The 17,218-nt window shown below is 50.6% G+C and overlaps 1 protein-coding gene and 1 long non-coding RNA gene across 16 annotated transcripts in view; one reads left to right on the top strand and one right to left on the bottom strand.

Moving 5' to 3' along the window:
- The window catches only part of DAB2IP (DAB2 interacting protein), a 195,972-nt gene that overhangs the window by 37,608 nt on the left and 141,146 nt on the right, over window positions 1-17,218 (bottom strand). For 11 of the 15 annotated variants that reach the window (XM_051636373.1, XM_051636370.1, XM_051636364.1 and 8 more), the window contains one exon: window positions 4,005-4,158. In XM_051636373.1, coding sequence (XP_051492333.1) covers window positions 4,005-4,158 — 154 coding nt within the window. Of the gene's footprint in view, window positions 1-4,004; window positions 4,159-11,588; window positions 11,618-11,913; window positions 12,263-13,382; window positions 13,778-17,218 lie in introns of those variants that run through there. The other 4 variants (XM_051636374.1, XM_051636375.1, XM_051636376.1 and 1 more) reach the window with 4 other exon arrangements.
- Window positions 12,696-16,589, top strand: LOC127392458 (uncharacterized). The gene is made up of 2 exons (XR_007891270.1): window positions 12,696-12,793; window positions 13,839-16,589. It is a non-coding gene; the product is annotated as an uncharacterized LOC127392458 (long non-coding RNA).

Genomic DNA, 17,218 nt, shown 5'->3' with positions numbered 1-17,218 from the left:
ACCACAGAGCCCTCCACCAGCTGCTCTGCCCCTCTCTGCATTTGACACGTTTGGTGACATCCAGCAATATTCTTTATGTACATCTCTGCACACGCCAAACAGACCTGGCCAGCTCTTTAAGTAACTCCCCTCTGAGCTCCATCCCTGCCAGTCTCAAGCTGCAGAATTCTTTGTGAGTACTTTATCATCTCACAGCGTTTGTGTTTACACGCTGCTCGCTGGGTTATCTGCTTCTGGAAGACACAATCTCCTTTAATTTCATGTATCTCTCAGGAGCCTAACCTGTTCTTACAGCAGAGCTGGCACTTGCTGAGATTTGTCATTAGCCAACCTCCATGATGAGCTGAACACATTCCTTCTTTTGAACACAGACATCATCTAACCAGGACAAAATGACAAGAAGCCTCCCTGTCTTCACACAGCAAATGAAGGAAATCTTCCAACCTTTGATATCCCAGAAGCTCTCTCCTTCAGGCAAACACCCTCCTCTGCCCTTACACACTTTCATCCTCTGTCCTGTAAAACTATGTGTTCTTCTAAGCACGAGTTATCTTCTCTTTCCAAGAAAAGACGACTCCAGCAGCACGGTCTTTTCAGCATCCTTTAATGTTCCAGATGACTTCCAGCTGTTAGAGTGAATATCTAATGTATTTTCTTGTCACACTTAAGTCAACATATTATCACTGAGTTATCATGGTAAAACTTATGATTCAATTCCAAAACAACTGTCACTCAAAAACTAAAAAACTGTAACTGTCATACTTGAGAGAGAAGGAGAAATTCCTCATGTGTCAGACATGAAGTCCTCTGGATCTTGGGACTTGAAGGTTGTATCTGCCACGTGTGAGCCAAAATGTTATTTCTCCCCAGATCTGCAATAACATTCCAGTTTTGAGCTCTGACCTAAACATCCCATGGCATTAACAATCTTCATGAGATATTAATTATCTCGATAGAGAGAGTATTCTGGTCTCATTAAGATTTTGGATATGCTAGAATACTATTAATGTACAGGATAAACTCAATTAATAAAACTCATTAATTTTTAAAATGTTACTTATTCATATTTATTATCCACACTCCTTGGATGGGTGATCTCTTAAGTCAGACAAAATCTTGTTTTAGGAATGTCTTAGGGCTCCTCAAAGTGCACTTCAAGGAATCTCACTGGAGTGACACCAAATGGTAACTGAGATCCCCCAAACAGAAGAGCCCAGAAGAGGCTCTGGGCACCTGGACCTGGAGCCTCCTTCACTGGCCTCAGGCCCTGCTGGGTCATCACTGGATGACCAGGCTGACTGGGAAGTCTGATAAGGAGGAGGAAGATGATTTTGAGTTACTTTTGGGGGAAGAAAAAAAAAAAAAAAAAGAAATTCAATGAAGAAAACAAGTAAATACAGGCTGCCAAGTAGTCAGCAAGTCAGGTAAAAAGCAGGTTTCAGAGAAGTGAAGCAGCAGCAGGAGGCAGAGGCAGGGGCAGCAGCAGCAGGGTTTGGGTGCTGCCCCTGCAGAGCCAGGGCAGCACAGCCCAGCACTGAGCTCCAGCACCTCCTAGTGCAGGTCAGTTGAGCCAAGGGAAAGGAACAATTGCACCTTCAGGCAGCCAGTTCCCTCCAAACGAGCCACTTGGGTTTTTTCCACTGCAGATGGATTTGGCATCTCTCGCTTTTGTCCCTGTTTGGGTGCGCTGCCAGTTCTCCCTCTGAGCCTGCCCTCCTCAGCACAATCCCATCTGCAGTGTCAGATCCTGTTGTCTAGTTCCCCAGGCCAGGAGGCTGCTGCTGTAGCTCAGCCCAGGAGGACCTGTGGCCCACCATCTCTCACCTTGCCCGTGCTGGGGAGCCTGGACCACCATCACCTTCTGAAAAGCTGCTGCACACTTGTTGCTGAGGGACCCAGGAGAGCAGGCTGAGCCAGCCCAGCCAAGGAAGCACCAACATCCCAAACAAGAACCAGCAGACACCAGCCAGCTGGTAATGGAAGCAGCTTCCTCAGCACTCTCCACTGCCCAACCACTCCACCGCAAGGAGGTCGTTAAGAACCACGAAAGGGTGACACTGGCCAACAACAGCAACACTTGTCAATTTGCGACAGCAAACTTGGCCAGTCCTGGCAGATCTCCTTAGAGAACAGTTCCACAACAGCCTTACAGCACAGGGACAAGGCACTGTTACCAACCCACAGCACCTTCACAATCCCCTCTGCAGAAAACATCCTGGTTGCCCCCTCATCTCCATGACTTCAGCAGTAATTTCTCACCTGACATTTCTTGTCAGGGCTCCTTTTCCAGGACACCAGCTGAGCTTCTCTCTCTTCAGCACTCCCCCACACAGCAGTGCCACGGCTCTTGACCACCCGCTTCACTATCCTTGCCTTGTGCAAACTTCAACCAGGGCACTCCCAGTCCCAGGCACGGGAACCACCACAGGTTTTCTGCTCTTCACTGAGCTGAAAGGCCCAATACCTACCCAGAATCCTGAGAGATCTGCAAGCTCAAGTCAGTGCCCACATCACCCTGAACTTGACAGAGGCTTTCTGAGACACAAGATCAACACATTAACACCACAGGCCATTTAGCTCTCACCTCAGCCCTTCCCACTGGAGCTTGCCTATGATTAACAGTCAGTTACAAATCAACGCCCCTTTTGTTTCCTGGCACACTTCCTTTCCTCTGCAGGATTTGCAGAACAGCAATTAACATGTTCTTTTTTTCTTTGTGACTCCTCTTAATCCAACTCATTTAAAACTAAAATTTTCTTCCTCCTTACAAGTGCCTGACTTGTGTAATTTCTCTCACTCAACTTTCTGCAAGTACTGTTCACATCCCTTCCTCTGCTCTTGTGCTCTGAACAGAATTGTAAACAACTCTTGTATTATGGATGTCACATCTATTTTCCATCGAGCTTCATTTTATCTTTCTTGAGTGGAATGTAATAGAGGCCATATAATTTACAAAACTGTTCTCCTCCTGACCTGCTGCACTTGCTCAGCTCCACAGAGAATGAACACACTGGAAAATTTATATCTCAGCCCATTCTGGAGTTTATGTTGGGGGCTGTTTTTTTGTAAGACTGTTTTTGTGTTATCTGCTTATATTCTAAGAAATTAATCTTTCCAAGTGTGCTAATTCCAGTTTCAGTAAAGGAAAAAAAAAGTGCATCTCTCCAGCCTAACCCCTCCTGGTTACTGCCCAGGCTGTCTCCACCCACCACTGCCCATCCAGGAACAGCCTGCATTCCCATCATCCCCCTACTCTACAAGAACAACCATGGTCTAACTGCTCTTCTGTGGCCAAGTACAAACCAGTTCCCTTCAAAGAAACACAAGTATCGACCACCTTATTACTGTAAGAAAACCATTTCCCAGTTCTATATCCAGCCACTGCCATAAGCAATAATACTTTGCCATCCATGATGCAGGACAAATGATTCCCAAGACATACTATATTGAATTATCCAACTACAGACTGCTTTGTACGTGTCCTACCACCTCCTGCTAGTACAGACCTCACCACATGCCACAACAGATGTTAAAAAAATTTGAAATACTCACAGATTTTTCTATTTACCCAAACAAGAGAAGCTTCAGATTTCCAGACAAAGTTCTCAATGCTCCCACGGACAACAGCAGGCTCTCTTTGTGACCACCTATAATGCCTTTGTGACCACTGAGTAGGGATTAGCATTTTCTGATATCTCCATGAACATAAACTACACATTTATGCCCTGCTAAGACAGCCTCAAGTAGCTCAGCACCATTGTGAGCAGCAAGCTCTGCTGTGACAACAGTTACAAGGCAAGGAGCTCACTGCTGATTCTGTGGGTACGATCCTCCTCGGGAAGACAGAAGCAATTTTCTGCTTATGAAACAGTCTCAGTGCAGCCATTCAGAGCAGAAACGTTTCATAAAGAGCGAATACCCAAGATGCAGCCCCACACCTGGCTCCCCAGCCAGCCCTGCCACGCAGCAGAAATGGCCCCTGGGGCCACAGAAAGGCTCCTTACCTCAAAGCAATAGTCTTGTCCCAAGATGCTGCTGTGGACTGGCTTGATGACCACTTCTTCCTCCATACTGAGATCCAGAGCCTCAACAGCACTACTGGGACTGAGCAAGGACTCGTGGGAGCGCGATTCTTTCAGCCTCGGCATTAGATGGGATCTAGAAGAAAAAAGCAATGGGATCAGCAGCTGCTTTCCTTCCCAGAGAAATGATTTAGTCCATCTGGCAGCGACAACAGAAGAATATTCCTGGGAAGTTTTCGCCATGAGATGCCGAGGGCCCAGAAAAGCAGGGACTGCTCTACGGTCCCATGCAATACTTGGTGAGCAGGTTCTAGGTCAGCCTGTGTGTTCAGTAAAAACGGGTTTTTTCCAACCTTTGCTGCAGTCAGGATGATATTCTTGGAGGTCTGCAGGCTGCAGGTTTTGAATGCCCATCAGGAGCTGCAGCATGAGTGGACAAGGGAGGCTGGCAGGCCCCATGAGCCGCTGTGCTCCAACAATACAGTAGCTGGGTCTGCAGCACCCAGGGCTGAGCTCCAGTGATGCTGAGCACTGGTGGCACCAAGCACCAGCTGCCAGCACAGGACTGCTCACAGGCATGTGGGAGATACCATTAGCATCCCACTTCATTTTGTGCTGTTTTGCAGCACCCAGTTCCTCCTAACAGCAGGCAATTACCTGCAAACGGGGAGGAATTACTGACACATCCTTCCAAAACCTAAATTCACCCCATGCATGCAGAGTGTGCCCGGGCAGATGCCATCCCCATGCGTGGGTCCCCTTCTCCCCAACAAACTCCACGCAACTGTACCAGGGACAGCCTGGGTCTGGGCCCACACTCCATAACCAATAACCCAAGGGCTCATGTGCTCTCTCCAGTTGTTACACACATCCCAGGGATGGGGCCAGTGTGGAAAGTAAGGCCATGATAGCCCCATCGATCGATCTAAATGCTCTGGAGTCCCACTGGCAACATTTAGCAGCAGGGAGCCCCCAGACAGCAAGCAGCACACCATTTCCCAGACAGCCAGTACAATAAATGGTGCTGTGACTCTTAAAGTAAAACCAGAGAGCTCAAGGTGGAAGAAAAAGAGGAAGATAGGTAGGTGCTCCCAGGGAAAACTGAGCAAAACCTTAAAATGGCAAGGGGAAAAAACACTTGAGAGCAAAGGGAGCAGCAGTTGCCTTCTCTATACCCTGTGCCACGCAAAATGTTCCTAGGCCAGCCAGCTCACAGAAGCTCTGATTCCAGTAACTCTGACCTTTAAAAGCTCTGGCAGGCACTTTAGGATCTTCCAGGGAGACCATGTGTCCCTCTGTCTACAAAGAGAGCACGACGCCTTCTTCAACTGCACGGAAGGACTGAAATATGGGGAGCCTGAGATATGCTCAGCATGGTCTCAGCAAAACAACAATGCTCCCAGTATACTCTCAGATTGCTTTGTGTGTGTTGAGTCTTGTTGTTCTCTAGAATTAAGCTGACCAAAACACAGAGAAATGTCCATGAACGCACGCAGAAGTCACAGCTTCCAGGGAATTGCACGCCAGGCTGCGTGGAGAAAACAGCCAAAGGAGACGGTGTGACAAACAGCAGCAGAAGATAAGCAGGTGCTTCTCTAGACTTGCCATTAAGATTCATGCCACCAGGAACCCCCAGGTGATAACGGCTCAGCCCACAGCATGGCTCTCCAGCAGAGCATGCTAAATGGGCAGCTGGGAGAGCTGCAGGCCAGCCCCATCCCAGCAGAACAGCCTGGGGACAGGCTGCCAAGGGCTCCCTGACAGCACCAGCTCCAGACACTTCCCTGCATCTGCTGAGGCTGACAGCCAGCACTAGCTGTGGTGGTACCTGCTAAGGCATCTCAGAAAAACAGCCTACAACAGCAGGATCTGTTCTCAGGGGACAACCACAGCTCTCAAATGTTAACAGCCCTGGGTTAGCAGAGCCCTGCGCTGGAGCAGAAGCAAAAGGTTCTCTGTCCCATTAGCGATTCTCTAAACTGTCCACTCACCTTGTATCTCTATGGTGAATAAATTGATCTTTAGGAACTGAGCACAGTCATTTCCCAGTACTTTGTGGCAATTTTACACTATTTTCACAGAAAAGGGTCCATATCCTTTTCCTCTGAATGCTACTGTAAATTAACTCTAATACAGGCAGACAGATCAAGTTACCTCTGGACACTGAGTGCAGAACTAATATCCTGCAGCTCAAGAACTGACAACACAGACTGCTCACCAAGCCCAAGTAAGCCCAGAAACAAGGCGTCTATAGTAAATCTTATTTCCATACTTTACAGATGAAATCAGAAAAGGTAAGTAACCAAGCAGAGACTTGCAATCTTGTGTGGCAAATATAAATATTGATACTATAAATCCACAAGCAAGGGACTACACACTGTCACACACATATGTACATCACTGAATGGGACTGCTTCATGATGGCCTAAGAATTTTTATTAAAATTAAAACAAAACAAGGCTATTTTTCATTTAAAACTACTGCAGCTGCAAGGCCATGGGTGAGAAAGAAGATGTGCAATATGGAGAATTACCAAGGGGGAGTTTCTCAGGACAGATTATGTTCTCACCAGTTTCAGCAAATGCATATTTTTATCCTTCCATACTCTGCCATATGCCTCTGGGAATCCTAAAATTAACGGGACTTTTTTTAGGCAGGAGGTTATTTGTCAGGTTCATGCCTCAGCAGGACCTTCTCCCATGATGTTTTTTTACTCCTGAACAGCTGAGCAGATCCAGCCCGGGTCAGAAACAGAAACATTTTTCACCAGCTGTTGCCCTGAATGGAGGGAGCACTGCAGGTCTCAAATCAGCCCTAAAAGGCCCAGCATCTGTCTACCAAGAGCTAAGTCGGGAGATGTCATTAATTAGAGACTCTCATTTGAAATCTCAGCGGAAAGGATGAGAGATCTCCCTGGCAGAGCAGGATGAGTGCTGCTTGCACAGAGCTCCCAGGGTCCCCAGCCCCTCCCCAGCACCCCAAAGCCAGTCCTGACCCTACAGCACTTAACCCACAGCAGCCCAGCACGGTCTGGGGGTGGAGAGGTGTTGATAAACACCCCAGAGTGCAAGGAGGACTACACACCACCAGCAAGTATATGAAAGGAAACATGGCTCTTTCAATACCCTGTGCTAGAGGAAATGTTGAGCACTTCTCATGTCCTTTGGTTACTAACATGACATTTGCAGCAGGAGCCCACTTACTGGAAGACGTTCGCAAGTCCCCATCGCTGCTCCCACAGACTCCCCTTTGTCTCAACAGTAAGAAAATGGTCCTGCTAAGGTCATAAACTGCTACCCTACTCTGAGGGTGAGGGCACTCTTCTAACTGGAATGACCACTCAATGTTCCCCCCGTTTGGCCAAGGAGAACATAAACCCCCCATGTGTGTCATAATGAAGCCCTGGGAGCAAGAACATCTCTCTGTCTGTACTGCATCGGGCCAGAACAGACCTGGAAGGCTCTCTCCAAAGACAATTTCTTTGGCAAGGGCTGACAAATGCTAAAAAAACCCCAACAAAACCACTCGCTGATGAAGAAGCGCAGAAATACTGAAGCACACAATGTTCCAGCTGGACTCGGCCCGGAACAGCCCCAGTGTGGCCATGCTGGTGTGTCCCAGCTGCTGGGGACACCTGTCTTGGTTCCCTCCAGCTCCACTCCAAGATTCACCACCTACAGCCTGGATTTCCTCCCAGGGAGGCAAGCATCAAGAGACCCAAACAACCTGGTGGCCCCAAAGGACAGAAGCTGTGACATAAGCAGGAGATGGTTACTCCTCAGCTCTGCCTGCTTCCCCCCCAGCATGGGCAGAGAGCAACATCTGTGGGACCAACATACCAGAGACCCTGCAAATTTGTGCTATTCCTTGGCCATCCAACATCCTAATAGGCAAACACACCTGCAACATCATTTGCTTTCTGTGTACACACACTCCCAAGATGACAGAGGCACTGCCCATGGAGCCATCCAATCTCTTGCCGTAAGAACTCACCAGGTATTCCACCAGGTCCTGTCCCACCTTCCGTGAGCTGATCAAATTCAGTTTCTTCACCTTTGTTTTAATACGGTGGGAATGGCCAGCTGCCCAGAGACATCTCACAGCAGGACAGCCTCTTTCTAGCACATTCATTTCTTTTTGCCACGGGCCTTATTTTAATCCCTTTCTACTTGCCTAAAATTCAGTTGAAATGAAGGTGGGTGTGTGTGTGAAATCTCGTAAAAGACCACATTAGTGCTAAAGAGAAGTAACATTACTGCTACTGGCACTGACCTGCAGAGTCCTACAGAGAGACAGCCAGTCTCTGGTTATTAAAGAGAGAGGTTTACTGCCCAAGAGCAACAAGAGAGGATTGTTGTTCTAAATAATAGAAGCCATAAAGCATTACCATGTGAAGGGATGCAACCCCCCTCTGCCTGCGTCCTCCCCAGGCCGCCAGAATTAGGGATGTCAAATATCACCAGGCTGTGACAGCACACCCAGCCTAGCCAGGACCTTGAGGACTGCAGCGAAGGCTTTGTGGACATTCAGAAACAAGCAGGGAGGGACAATCCACTCTCTCCTCAGCCAACTCCAGGGCTGAGTTTTGAGCAATGGAGGCAGCAGTGGCACCACGCACGCAGCAGCTCTGTGGCAGGACAGGAGGGACTGCCCAGGTCTGATGCTCTTTCAAGAACAAAGATATTCTGTCCACAAGGAAGGAAAAAATGGAGAGCCTGTCTCCCACAGAATTATTCTGGAATAGGTCTTGTGTGTTTAAACTCATACACTCTTATACCAGAGTTTCTTTCTTGTGAAGACAAGCCCCCCAAGGGGCAGCCTATTGGTTCTCATTTCAGAACCTCACCTGCCTGAAACCAGCTGCTGCTTCTGTGGTTTTAGGATGAAAGTTTTCCTGCTGTTTTTGAGAGGTGGAAACAAACAGGGAACCTGGCTGGGCAGCTGCAGAAGGATGGAGCAGACACAAAATGTAACACTGAAACATGGGGGGAAAAAAAAAAAAAATCAGAGCTTTTCTTATATCTCCTACTACACTCTGAGAGCACAAGCAGATCAGGGAATTCTGAAGGAAGTCCAGGCACTAAGCTGAAGATGTCCCATCCATACTAGCTGCAGTTGGCCTTTGCAACGTGTATGCCTTCCCACTGTCAGGGATCTGATCTCCTAATTACAGGTTTGACTCCGTGACATGTCTTCTGGTCAGGAAACATTCCCTGCACACAGCTTCTCAGGGGCTAGCAGTTCTTTTCCATGACCAGCTGGGACGAGGGTCTTTAGGGCAGCCCTTACCCTCCTACCAGCACTCACCTGCTGCAGGGGGTCCTACATGCACAAATGCAGCAGAACAGCCTGTGAGAGCCACATACAACACAGACAGAATTTAAATCTGTCTCCAGCCTGGGGATTAGGTTTTGCTTTGACTAAGAACAAACTGGACAACTCCACCACCCTGATTTGCAGCATCAGATGGGAGGATTTCAGCAGTCACAGATGGGGAGTACATGGCACACACGGGGAGCTGTGCTGTGCCCAGGCTGTCCCACCAATGCCTTGCTGCTGCTGCTGGGCACTAACTGGGATCCCCTTTCTGCACAGCCCCGCTGGCTCTGATGGCTGCACTCCTTCCTGCAGCAGCTGCACACCAGGCTCTGCCACACCACAGCCCTCTCCTGAGGGAGAGTCTGTGTGACTCCCCTGCAGGCTGCTGACTTCCCACCAACCTCCTGACCACTGCTGGGAGTTCTCATCCATTCCTCCCCCATGTCTCATCCTGCTTCCTTTTGACAAACAAATAAGAAAGTGATGTTATGGGAATAACCAAGAACATCAGCACGAGAGAACTTGCACACTTCCAGAAGATGACAGAATGTGTGGGTTTTTTCCTGCAGGACAGGATGTGTGGATGAAGTCTCAGGGTGCAGCATATCCTTCTCCATGATCTCCAAACCTCAACTTTCTCCTGCAGCTTTCTGATCCCTGCCCTGGCAGTGCCATGGTGGGCTGAGCCTGAGGGGGATGCTCTGTGGCCTCTAGGGCTCCCTGGGCAGCACCACCTGGGAAACACCATCCAGCACATTCAGGATGGGAACCTGGTGTCACATGTTACCCTCACTAACGCAACACCTCGCTGAGCAACACAAAGGACCTGTAATTAAACTTATTAATGCCTGCCCTTGTTTTCAGCCTGTTCTCAGTTTTAACCAGCAGCAGAATTAATTACATTCAGAAGGACTCTGTCAGCTCATAGCAGATTCCAAATGTTGTTTTTGTCAGCACAAAACTGAAGGATGATTTTAACCCATGACATTCACCTGAACATGGGTATTTGTTCATTTAACCAAATGCCATTACAAATTTTGTCAGTGACAACCTGGAAGTCCAGCACAGTATCACCAGCAAGGCCACCAGCTGCACTGGAACATGTAAGATGAGAGAAACCGCAACAGCAAGCAAAATGTGTCAAGAGCAAGAAACAAAAGGCAATCAGAAACATATCCAAATTCCAATAATAAAAATTTAAGAAGCTAAGGAAGTAATTTCTCCCTGTATGCCAAGAGCACAATGGCACCACCTTCTCACTTTTAACAGAAATTGTCACCTTCTATTAAGACACTATCTTTCCTCATCACGGTAGCCTTACCCAGCACACACAGCGTGGACACCTGAAGCAAATGGCAGTCACTGATCAACCACTCCAACGTGGAGCTCAAACCACAGCACAGCCCAAGAAGCAGTTGTTCCCACAGCCCCTCCAGGGCCCCAAAAATCATCCAGGGACCCTCCAAGGAGGCACAGGCAAATCCGGAACACAGCGCTGCTGTGAGCATTGAGCCAGAGCCCCCCGCCCCAGCCTCTGCCCAGGGCAGGAGCCAGAGGCACGGGATGCTCCCGGCTGCGGCTGAGACTCCAAGGTTTCCACGGTGGGAGGAGGGTGGGGATAAAGGTTTTGATTTTTATCACTGAAATTTTGCTTAACCTACGTCTGGAGGCAGAATCTAGACACGAAAGAAAAAGGGCTCTCTCCTCCTGGATTAACCACGGGGACACGGAAGCCCCAAGCCCTCTCCCGCACACCGAGCCCGGGGCCCGGCCGCGGGCGGCCGCCCGAAGCCGCGACCGTGTTTCCATCAATAATGATGAAAACAAATTCTTAACACACACGATCATGGACGAAGCGCTGCTAAAAATAAACAACCCGAGTGGAGAGCCGGGCTGAGAAGGAGCCGCAGGCTGGGATCCCCAGCCCCCGGTCGCCAGCAGCCGCACTGGCCTCCGGGGCGCCCCGGCCCCCCTCCCGCTCCCGCCCGGCCCCGCTCGGGCCGCCCTGCCGTGCCCGTTCCTGCCGGGAGCGCCGGGTCCCCCCGCCCGGCCCGGCCCCACCGCCCGTTCCGGCAGCCCCGGTGACAAGCGGCCCCGCCGAGGAAGCCGCCGGGCGATGCGCGGAGCCGGCCCCGGGTGGTGGCCGCAGCCCCGGGGAGCGCTGCAGCCGGGAGCGGAGTTTGCTCGGAAGGCGCTGGAAACCCCGGCCATGCCCGGCGCTGCGCCGGCCCGCGCACCCGCACTCACCCGCAGGGCCCGGCTCCCGCCGCGCCGCCGCTCCGCCGCGCCCGGGCCCGGCCATGCCCGCGCCCGCCGCCCCCCGGGCCGCCTCCCGCCGCCCCGCCCCGCCCCTCCCGCCGGGGCCGCCGCCGGGGCCGCCGGATTGGCTGGGCTGTAGCTGGGCAGAGCGCCCCGGGCCCAACGCCCCGGCCCCCGCGCTGTGCTCGCAGCCCGGGCAGCGGCCCGGGCTGGGCTCCGCACGGGGACAGCGGGTCCCCGAGGGCCGGCGGGACCCCCCCCCCTGCCCGCCGCTGCCCCCCGCCCAGCCCGCCCCGCTGCCCCAGCCGCTCACCCCTCGCCGATGCCCGCCTGTCCCGGGTCCGTTCGCCGCTTTCATTTTGTTGTGACAAACCCCGGCAAAATCCAGTCCTCCAGGAGCCTTTATTTTTGCAAAACCTGCACTAGGGCACTTCTTCCCGGGCTGGTCCCCTCCTGCGGGGCCGGGAGGCTGCTCCGCGGGCTGACAGCGCCGGGGCGGGCGGAGGGAGGCGGCAGCCCGCCCGCCTGCCCCTGCCCTGGGCTGCACACGCACATTCCTTTCCCGTTTTGGAAAGCCGAGTCACTGACCTTTGCAACAGCGCAATCCACAGCAAGGAGGAGCGTCTGCAGCAGCAGCCCGCCGCACCTGCCCGGGCCATCATCCGCACCCGGGCGCCCCGCACGCACGGCACGACCCCGCATGAGGACCGAGCACCGGCCGGGCTGCGGTCAGAGCTGTGCTCGCCGGGCCGGCTGCCCGCGCGGCGCGGGCTCGTCGCGGTGCAGCCTCCCAAAACACGGTGCCCAGAGCAGCAGGGGAGCGCGACAGGAGGACGCGAGAGCGGCGGGCGAGGCGACACAGCACGGTCCGACTGTCCCAGCCGCCACCATCCTCACCCGGCCCACGCCGACACCTTCCCAGAGCCAGACTGCTGCTGTCACCGCAGCGTATTCAAATGCCTCCATTACTCATCAAGAACAAAGTAGGACTATCTAGTAAATGAAAACCCACCACATGGCACTGTCCCCTGCCTGTTATTTATGGCTGCTTCATTTTCCACTTTTCAAAGGCTACCGTCCATGTCTGCAGCAAATCATAAATCCTCCAGCTCATGCAAGGCTGCTCCACGCCAGGGGAGACAAGAGGCACCTGAGCTGCAACCGCTGGTCAGCACTGGAGGGGAAAAGCAAAGGTAAATATCCCTGAGTAGAAAATGCTCAGGGGGCGAGGGGAAGGAAGCAGGTCTTGGAGCAGGAGACAGGCAGGTCCCACCCAAGGCAGCAGGCACGAATGTTGCCCTCCAGTGATTTGCAAGCCAGATTCCCAGAGGACCATCCCTGCAGCCAGCATCACCACTCTGCTCTGACAAACCGGTCAAAATTCACAGGTTCTCTCTGCCCAGCCCCAACACCAACTCTCCTCCTCAGCCAGAGAGGTGGGCACGACCCTCTCTCACCTCCAAAGGATCCAGAAAATGTGAAGGACTGGCAGCATTATTTCTGGGCTCGAATAGCAAGAGGCACTGTCTGTCATTTAAGGCCACTGGGGTCCTTTTCTTCCTTCCAGGGTAAACTGGTCCCCACTGCACCCCAAGAATGACAGCACCAGCTCCCTGGCCGTGCTGGGACGAGCAGCAGAACATCCTGGTCAGGGCATTTCCCACCTCGCCTCTTTAGCAGAGCACATGCAGACCCCTTCCCCATGGAGTCTGCAGACAGTGCTCTGGATTTAACACATTTTGCCTCCCTCATTCCCCCGCCAGCGGTTGGAAGTTTTCTCACCCTTTGTTGGCAGATGCCATGCAGAGAGGCAAGCTTGCTGGCCTCGATCTGCTTTTCAGGGCTTCTATAAAGTAGGGCACCAGCATCAACCGAGCCTCAGGTTTTTGATACATTGCTGGAGGAGCCAAAAATAATAACAGGCGGCTTCAGTCAATCCTTTGGTTCCCAGATCTGCAGCAGCAGCAGCACAGGGGTCCTTTGTGCAGCAGAGCAAAGTGTGTGCCAGACTGAAATCCTAGTCAGCAATCCACAGCCATTCCTGCCCAGGAGCCGGGCTCACCAGCAGCTCCTGGGCACTTGGTTCCTCACTGGGCAGTGCCTGCCTTGTGGGATCCCTTTTCCCACAGCCATCAGTGCTTTGCTCTCCGTATTTCCTTTAGCACCTTATCTCCCCCGCTGCAGCAAAATGGTAAGGTCAAGTTACAGTTTTACCAACCCTTTTATCTTTCTGGCAAGGCATGAAAATGCAGAACCTGAACTTTGGAACGAGCCTTCGCACTTGCAGTGGGTGGAGGCTGGAGCAGACCGAAGGCAGCGGGAGAAGAGAGAATCCAGGTTCTCTCAGCAGCTCAGAGCAGGAATATTTTCCGTTGCACGTTCAGACACATTATTAGGACAATCTGGAAGGAAGTACTGAACCCCACAAGCATGTGATTTTGGCCCGCGTTCCAGCAGGAAGCCAGATGTGCTGGGAACTGCAGCAGCTCCAGCTGACGTAAGGACCCAGCACAGCTCCACTGCTGCTACCAGACGACAAGGAAGACCAATAAGACCCAGTAAAAGAGCTCTGTTTGCTGGAAACTGCCCAGTTGAACTTCCCCTGTCCCAAACCTGAAATTCCAGAGGGCTGGTCTGTGCAGGGCTCCACACGGGACAGGCATCAGGAGATGAAGTAACGTGTGAACTTGCAGCCCCAGGTGCTCTGTGGCACCGTCCTGCTGCGCATTCATTCGTCATGCTCTCACCTCAGCAAGTGACAAATGTGTTTCCCGGAGGAACCCGCTGCCATGCCCTGCCCCATCCATCACACTGGACTTGGGTTAGTGTCTAAAGCACATACATTTCTTGGGGCTACAGGTCTGTAATGCACAGGTCATTTATTCATCCCCCTTCACCCTCCAATGGCCTCTGGACTGAAAATCCTTGCATAGCTGAGGTACAGAAGCTAAAACTGCAGACCAGGGCCTGGGGGACTCTCTTCCCCCTCCCCAGGGAGTGCCAGGCAGTGAAGGAACCACACACCATTGACTCAGTGTTTAAATACTGCTGCTGTGAGCATTGCTGCCACCGGAAAGAAGTCTGCACATCAAGTCTCAGCTAATTTTATCCAAGGCAGGGTTTATCCCAGGTTCCTTCAAGCAAGCTTGTACCTCATTCCTCAGCTGCACAAGGTGTTGTTTCCCTGCAGACTGTTGGTCTCCCCACACGTGTCTCTGTTCCAAGGGTGATCAGCAGGTGTACAAAGGGGCAGAGCTGTTGCATCCTCCCCAGGCACTGCACTTTGGGGATCCCAGCACCCACCTGCACAACCTGCTGGCTAAGAAATAGCATTTGTGAAAGGAAACCCACTGTGCTTCAGATGGCAGGTAAAAGACCACCTTCAGTAGGTCATTAGAGTAAGTTTTCCATTCACAGTTAGGCTCCATGATTAATACTTGTATTATTTATATTCCTGTTTTCTTGGGTCACTCTTTATCCCTTGGTCCCAGCTAGGTCTGGTTTACTTGTTTTCCTCAGCTGTGCAGGGGAGGATAGTCAGACACGGCTTTGCCTCCACCCTCTGGGCAGTGACCTTTCCAAATTCCTGCTGTATTTAGCTTTTGGAGCTATTAAACCCAGGTATCTCCCACTTTTTATTAACTGTGAAGCCAGCACTTTCTGACCACTCGGAAAAAGCAAATTCCCCAATAACCTTGAAGTGGAAGGGACTGTGATTACCCAGATTTACCCAAATTTACAGTTAAAATCAAAATACCCGATTTTGCTGTCCTAAAAACCACCGATTTTAGAAAGTTTTAACAATTCCCTATTTCAGCATCAATAACATTAAAAGACCTGCAAGAGCACAACTGGCTGGCTCTTACTAGGTTGCTGCTCAAGTACTGGGGTGGACACAGTCATTATTGTGGGGCTCTTACAAAAACTCTTCAAGGATGAACTACAGCCTATGGCACTGTCAGGCAACGTCCACATTTCACTGCAGATACCATTAAACCAGCTCTCGGGACTCTGATGTTCCTCCATCAAACTGCATCTTCCGGCTGAAGCCTCCACAGCAGCTGAACAGCCCTAACCTTGACTGCACTTGGGTTTGTTTGGTTTGTCCTTCGGTTCTGTTTCAGCAAAAAGGTAATCTGAAGGGCACAAAAATTACACCCAGGCCTTGTAGACTAGAACAATGGCCAGATTAAACTAAGCGATTAGTAAAAGATTTCTTCACCTGCCTTATTAAATGAGCTCAATGTTCACACAAGCTGAGCTGCTGCAGTGTTGCAGAATTGACATCCAGCACTTCTGAAAAATCAGGCACCGTGTCAAATGGTATTTACACTGAAGGAATATTTAACCTCTGACTAATGCTGCCTTTTACTCCATATTTCATAGTGGCTAGACAGTAGATCTGCACCGGCCAATTTCTCTTTCTGCTTGTAATTAGCTTCACTTTTCTGCTCTCCTGAACAAGCATTAGATTTTCCTCTAGGAGTGTAATCCTGATCTGCAGGAAACCTTTCTTTACTGAGATGCCACTCATCTTTTCTGGAGGTTTTATTTAAAAGGTAACATTGTTATTAGCAGCAGATTTTTATAAACCATTTTGTGAGGTCCCATTCCTGCAAACACTCAATATCATCTTGCACTATTAGTCTCGCTTCAGAGACACTACTTAACATTCAACAGCAATTGGAGCCAAGGAGCATTTGCAGAAGTCAAGGTTTGAATTTCAAATATAAACTACACAGGGTACCAATGGTGTATGTCTTTGAGCTTCACAAACACAAATACATGTTTTAGCATCTAAACTACATTTTATTTTGATTTGTCCTTCTGTCTAACAATATTGGCATATATAATAGCTTCAGTGAATAGGTAATAGCCAACTTCAGAGACTGAAGGATGTTCTTAAACAAAATGATGTTCTTAAGAAACAACATCCAATCCATGGAAAGTTTATAATCAGAATAAACTAAGGAAAATGTTCTTTTGCAACTGCTGAACTCTTGCTTTAAAAAAATGGAGGAAAAAAAACCTCAAAGCATTTTAAAGTTTGTTTTGACTGTTTGTATTTTACCCAGAGATGGCACCAGGATATAAAGCTAATTTCTTCCAATTGCTATCTGCCTTCTAGCCAGATGGATTTTAGTGTCTTTTAGGGATATAAAGCACATCCTTCTCATGGGAACCTTCTTTTCAAATGGAATGAGAGATTCAAACTGACAAAGTCAGTGGTTTTTCTATGGCTTTCCATGCTGTAACTATAGGCAATCTATCCCAGGGAGCACACACACCATCCCCTGCTCTCCTCTGCCCCTGGCATGTTATGGAAGACAGAAGCCCTTGGAAGACACAGAATAATTTTGCACACAGCATCTGAGTGTAGGCTGACAAGGTCAAGGGAAATCAGCAAGCACTAAGGAAGGCTGAAGGCAGCCCCAGTGCCTGAGGGAGTGCACACTCCCAGCCCCTGAGCACTGTCCCTGGGTTGGGCTGCCAGGCACAGCTGCTGCAGGTGGCTTAGGAGCCCCCTTCTCCTGACAGCCTGGGGCTCTCCATCCTGGGGTGCTCTCCACAGCCTGCTACCAAGACACCTGTCGTACTGCCATAGGAACCACAGCACC

Source organism: Apus apus, chromosome 19 (genome assembly GCF_020740795.1).
Source record: "Apus apus isolate bApuApu2 chromosome 19, bApuApu2.pri.cur, whole genome shotgun sequence".
In the NCBI taxonomy this organism is placed as follows: Eukaryota; Metazoa; Chordata; class Aves; order Apodiformes; family Apodidae; genus Apus; species Apus apus.
This window is presented reverse-complemented; position numbering and strand designations above follow the sequence as displayed.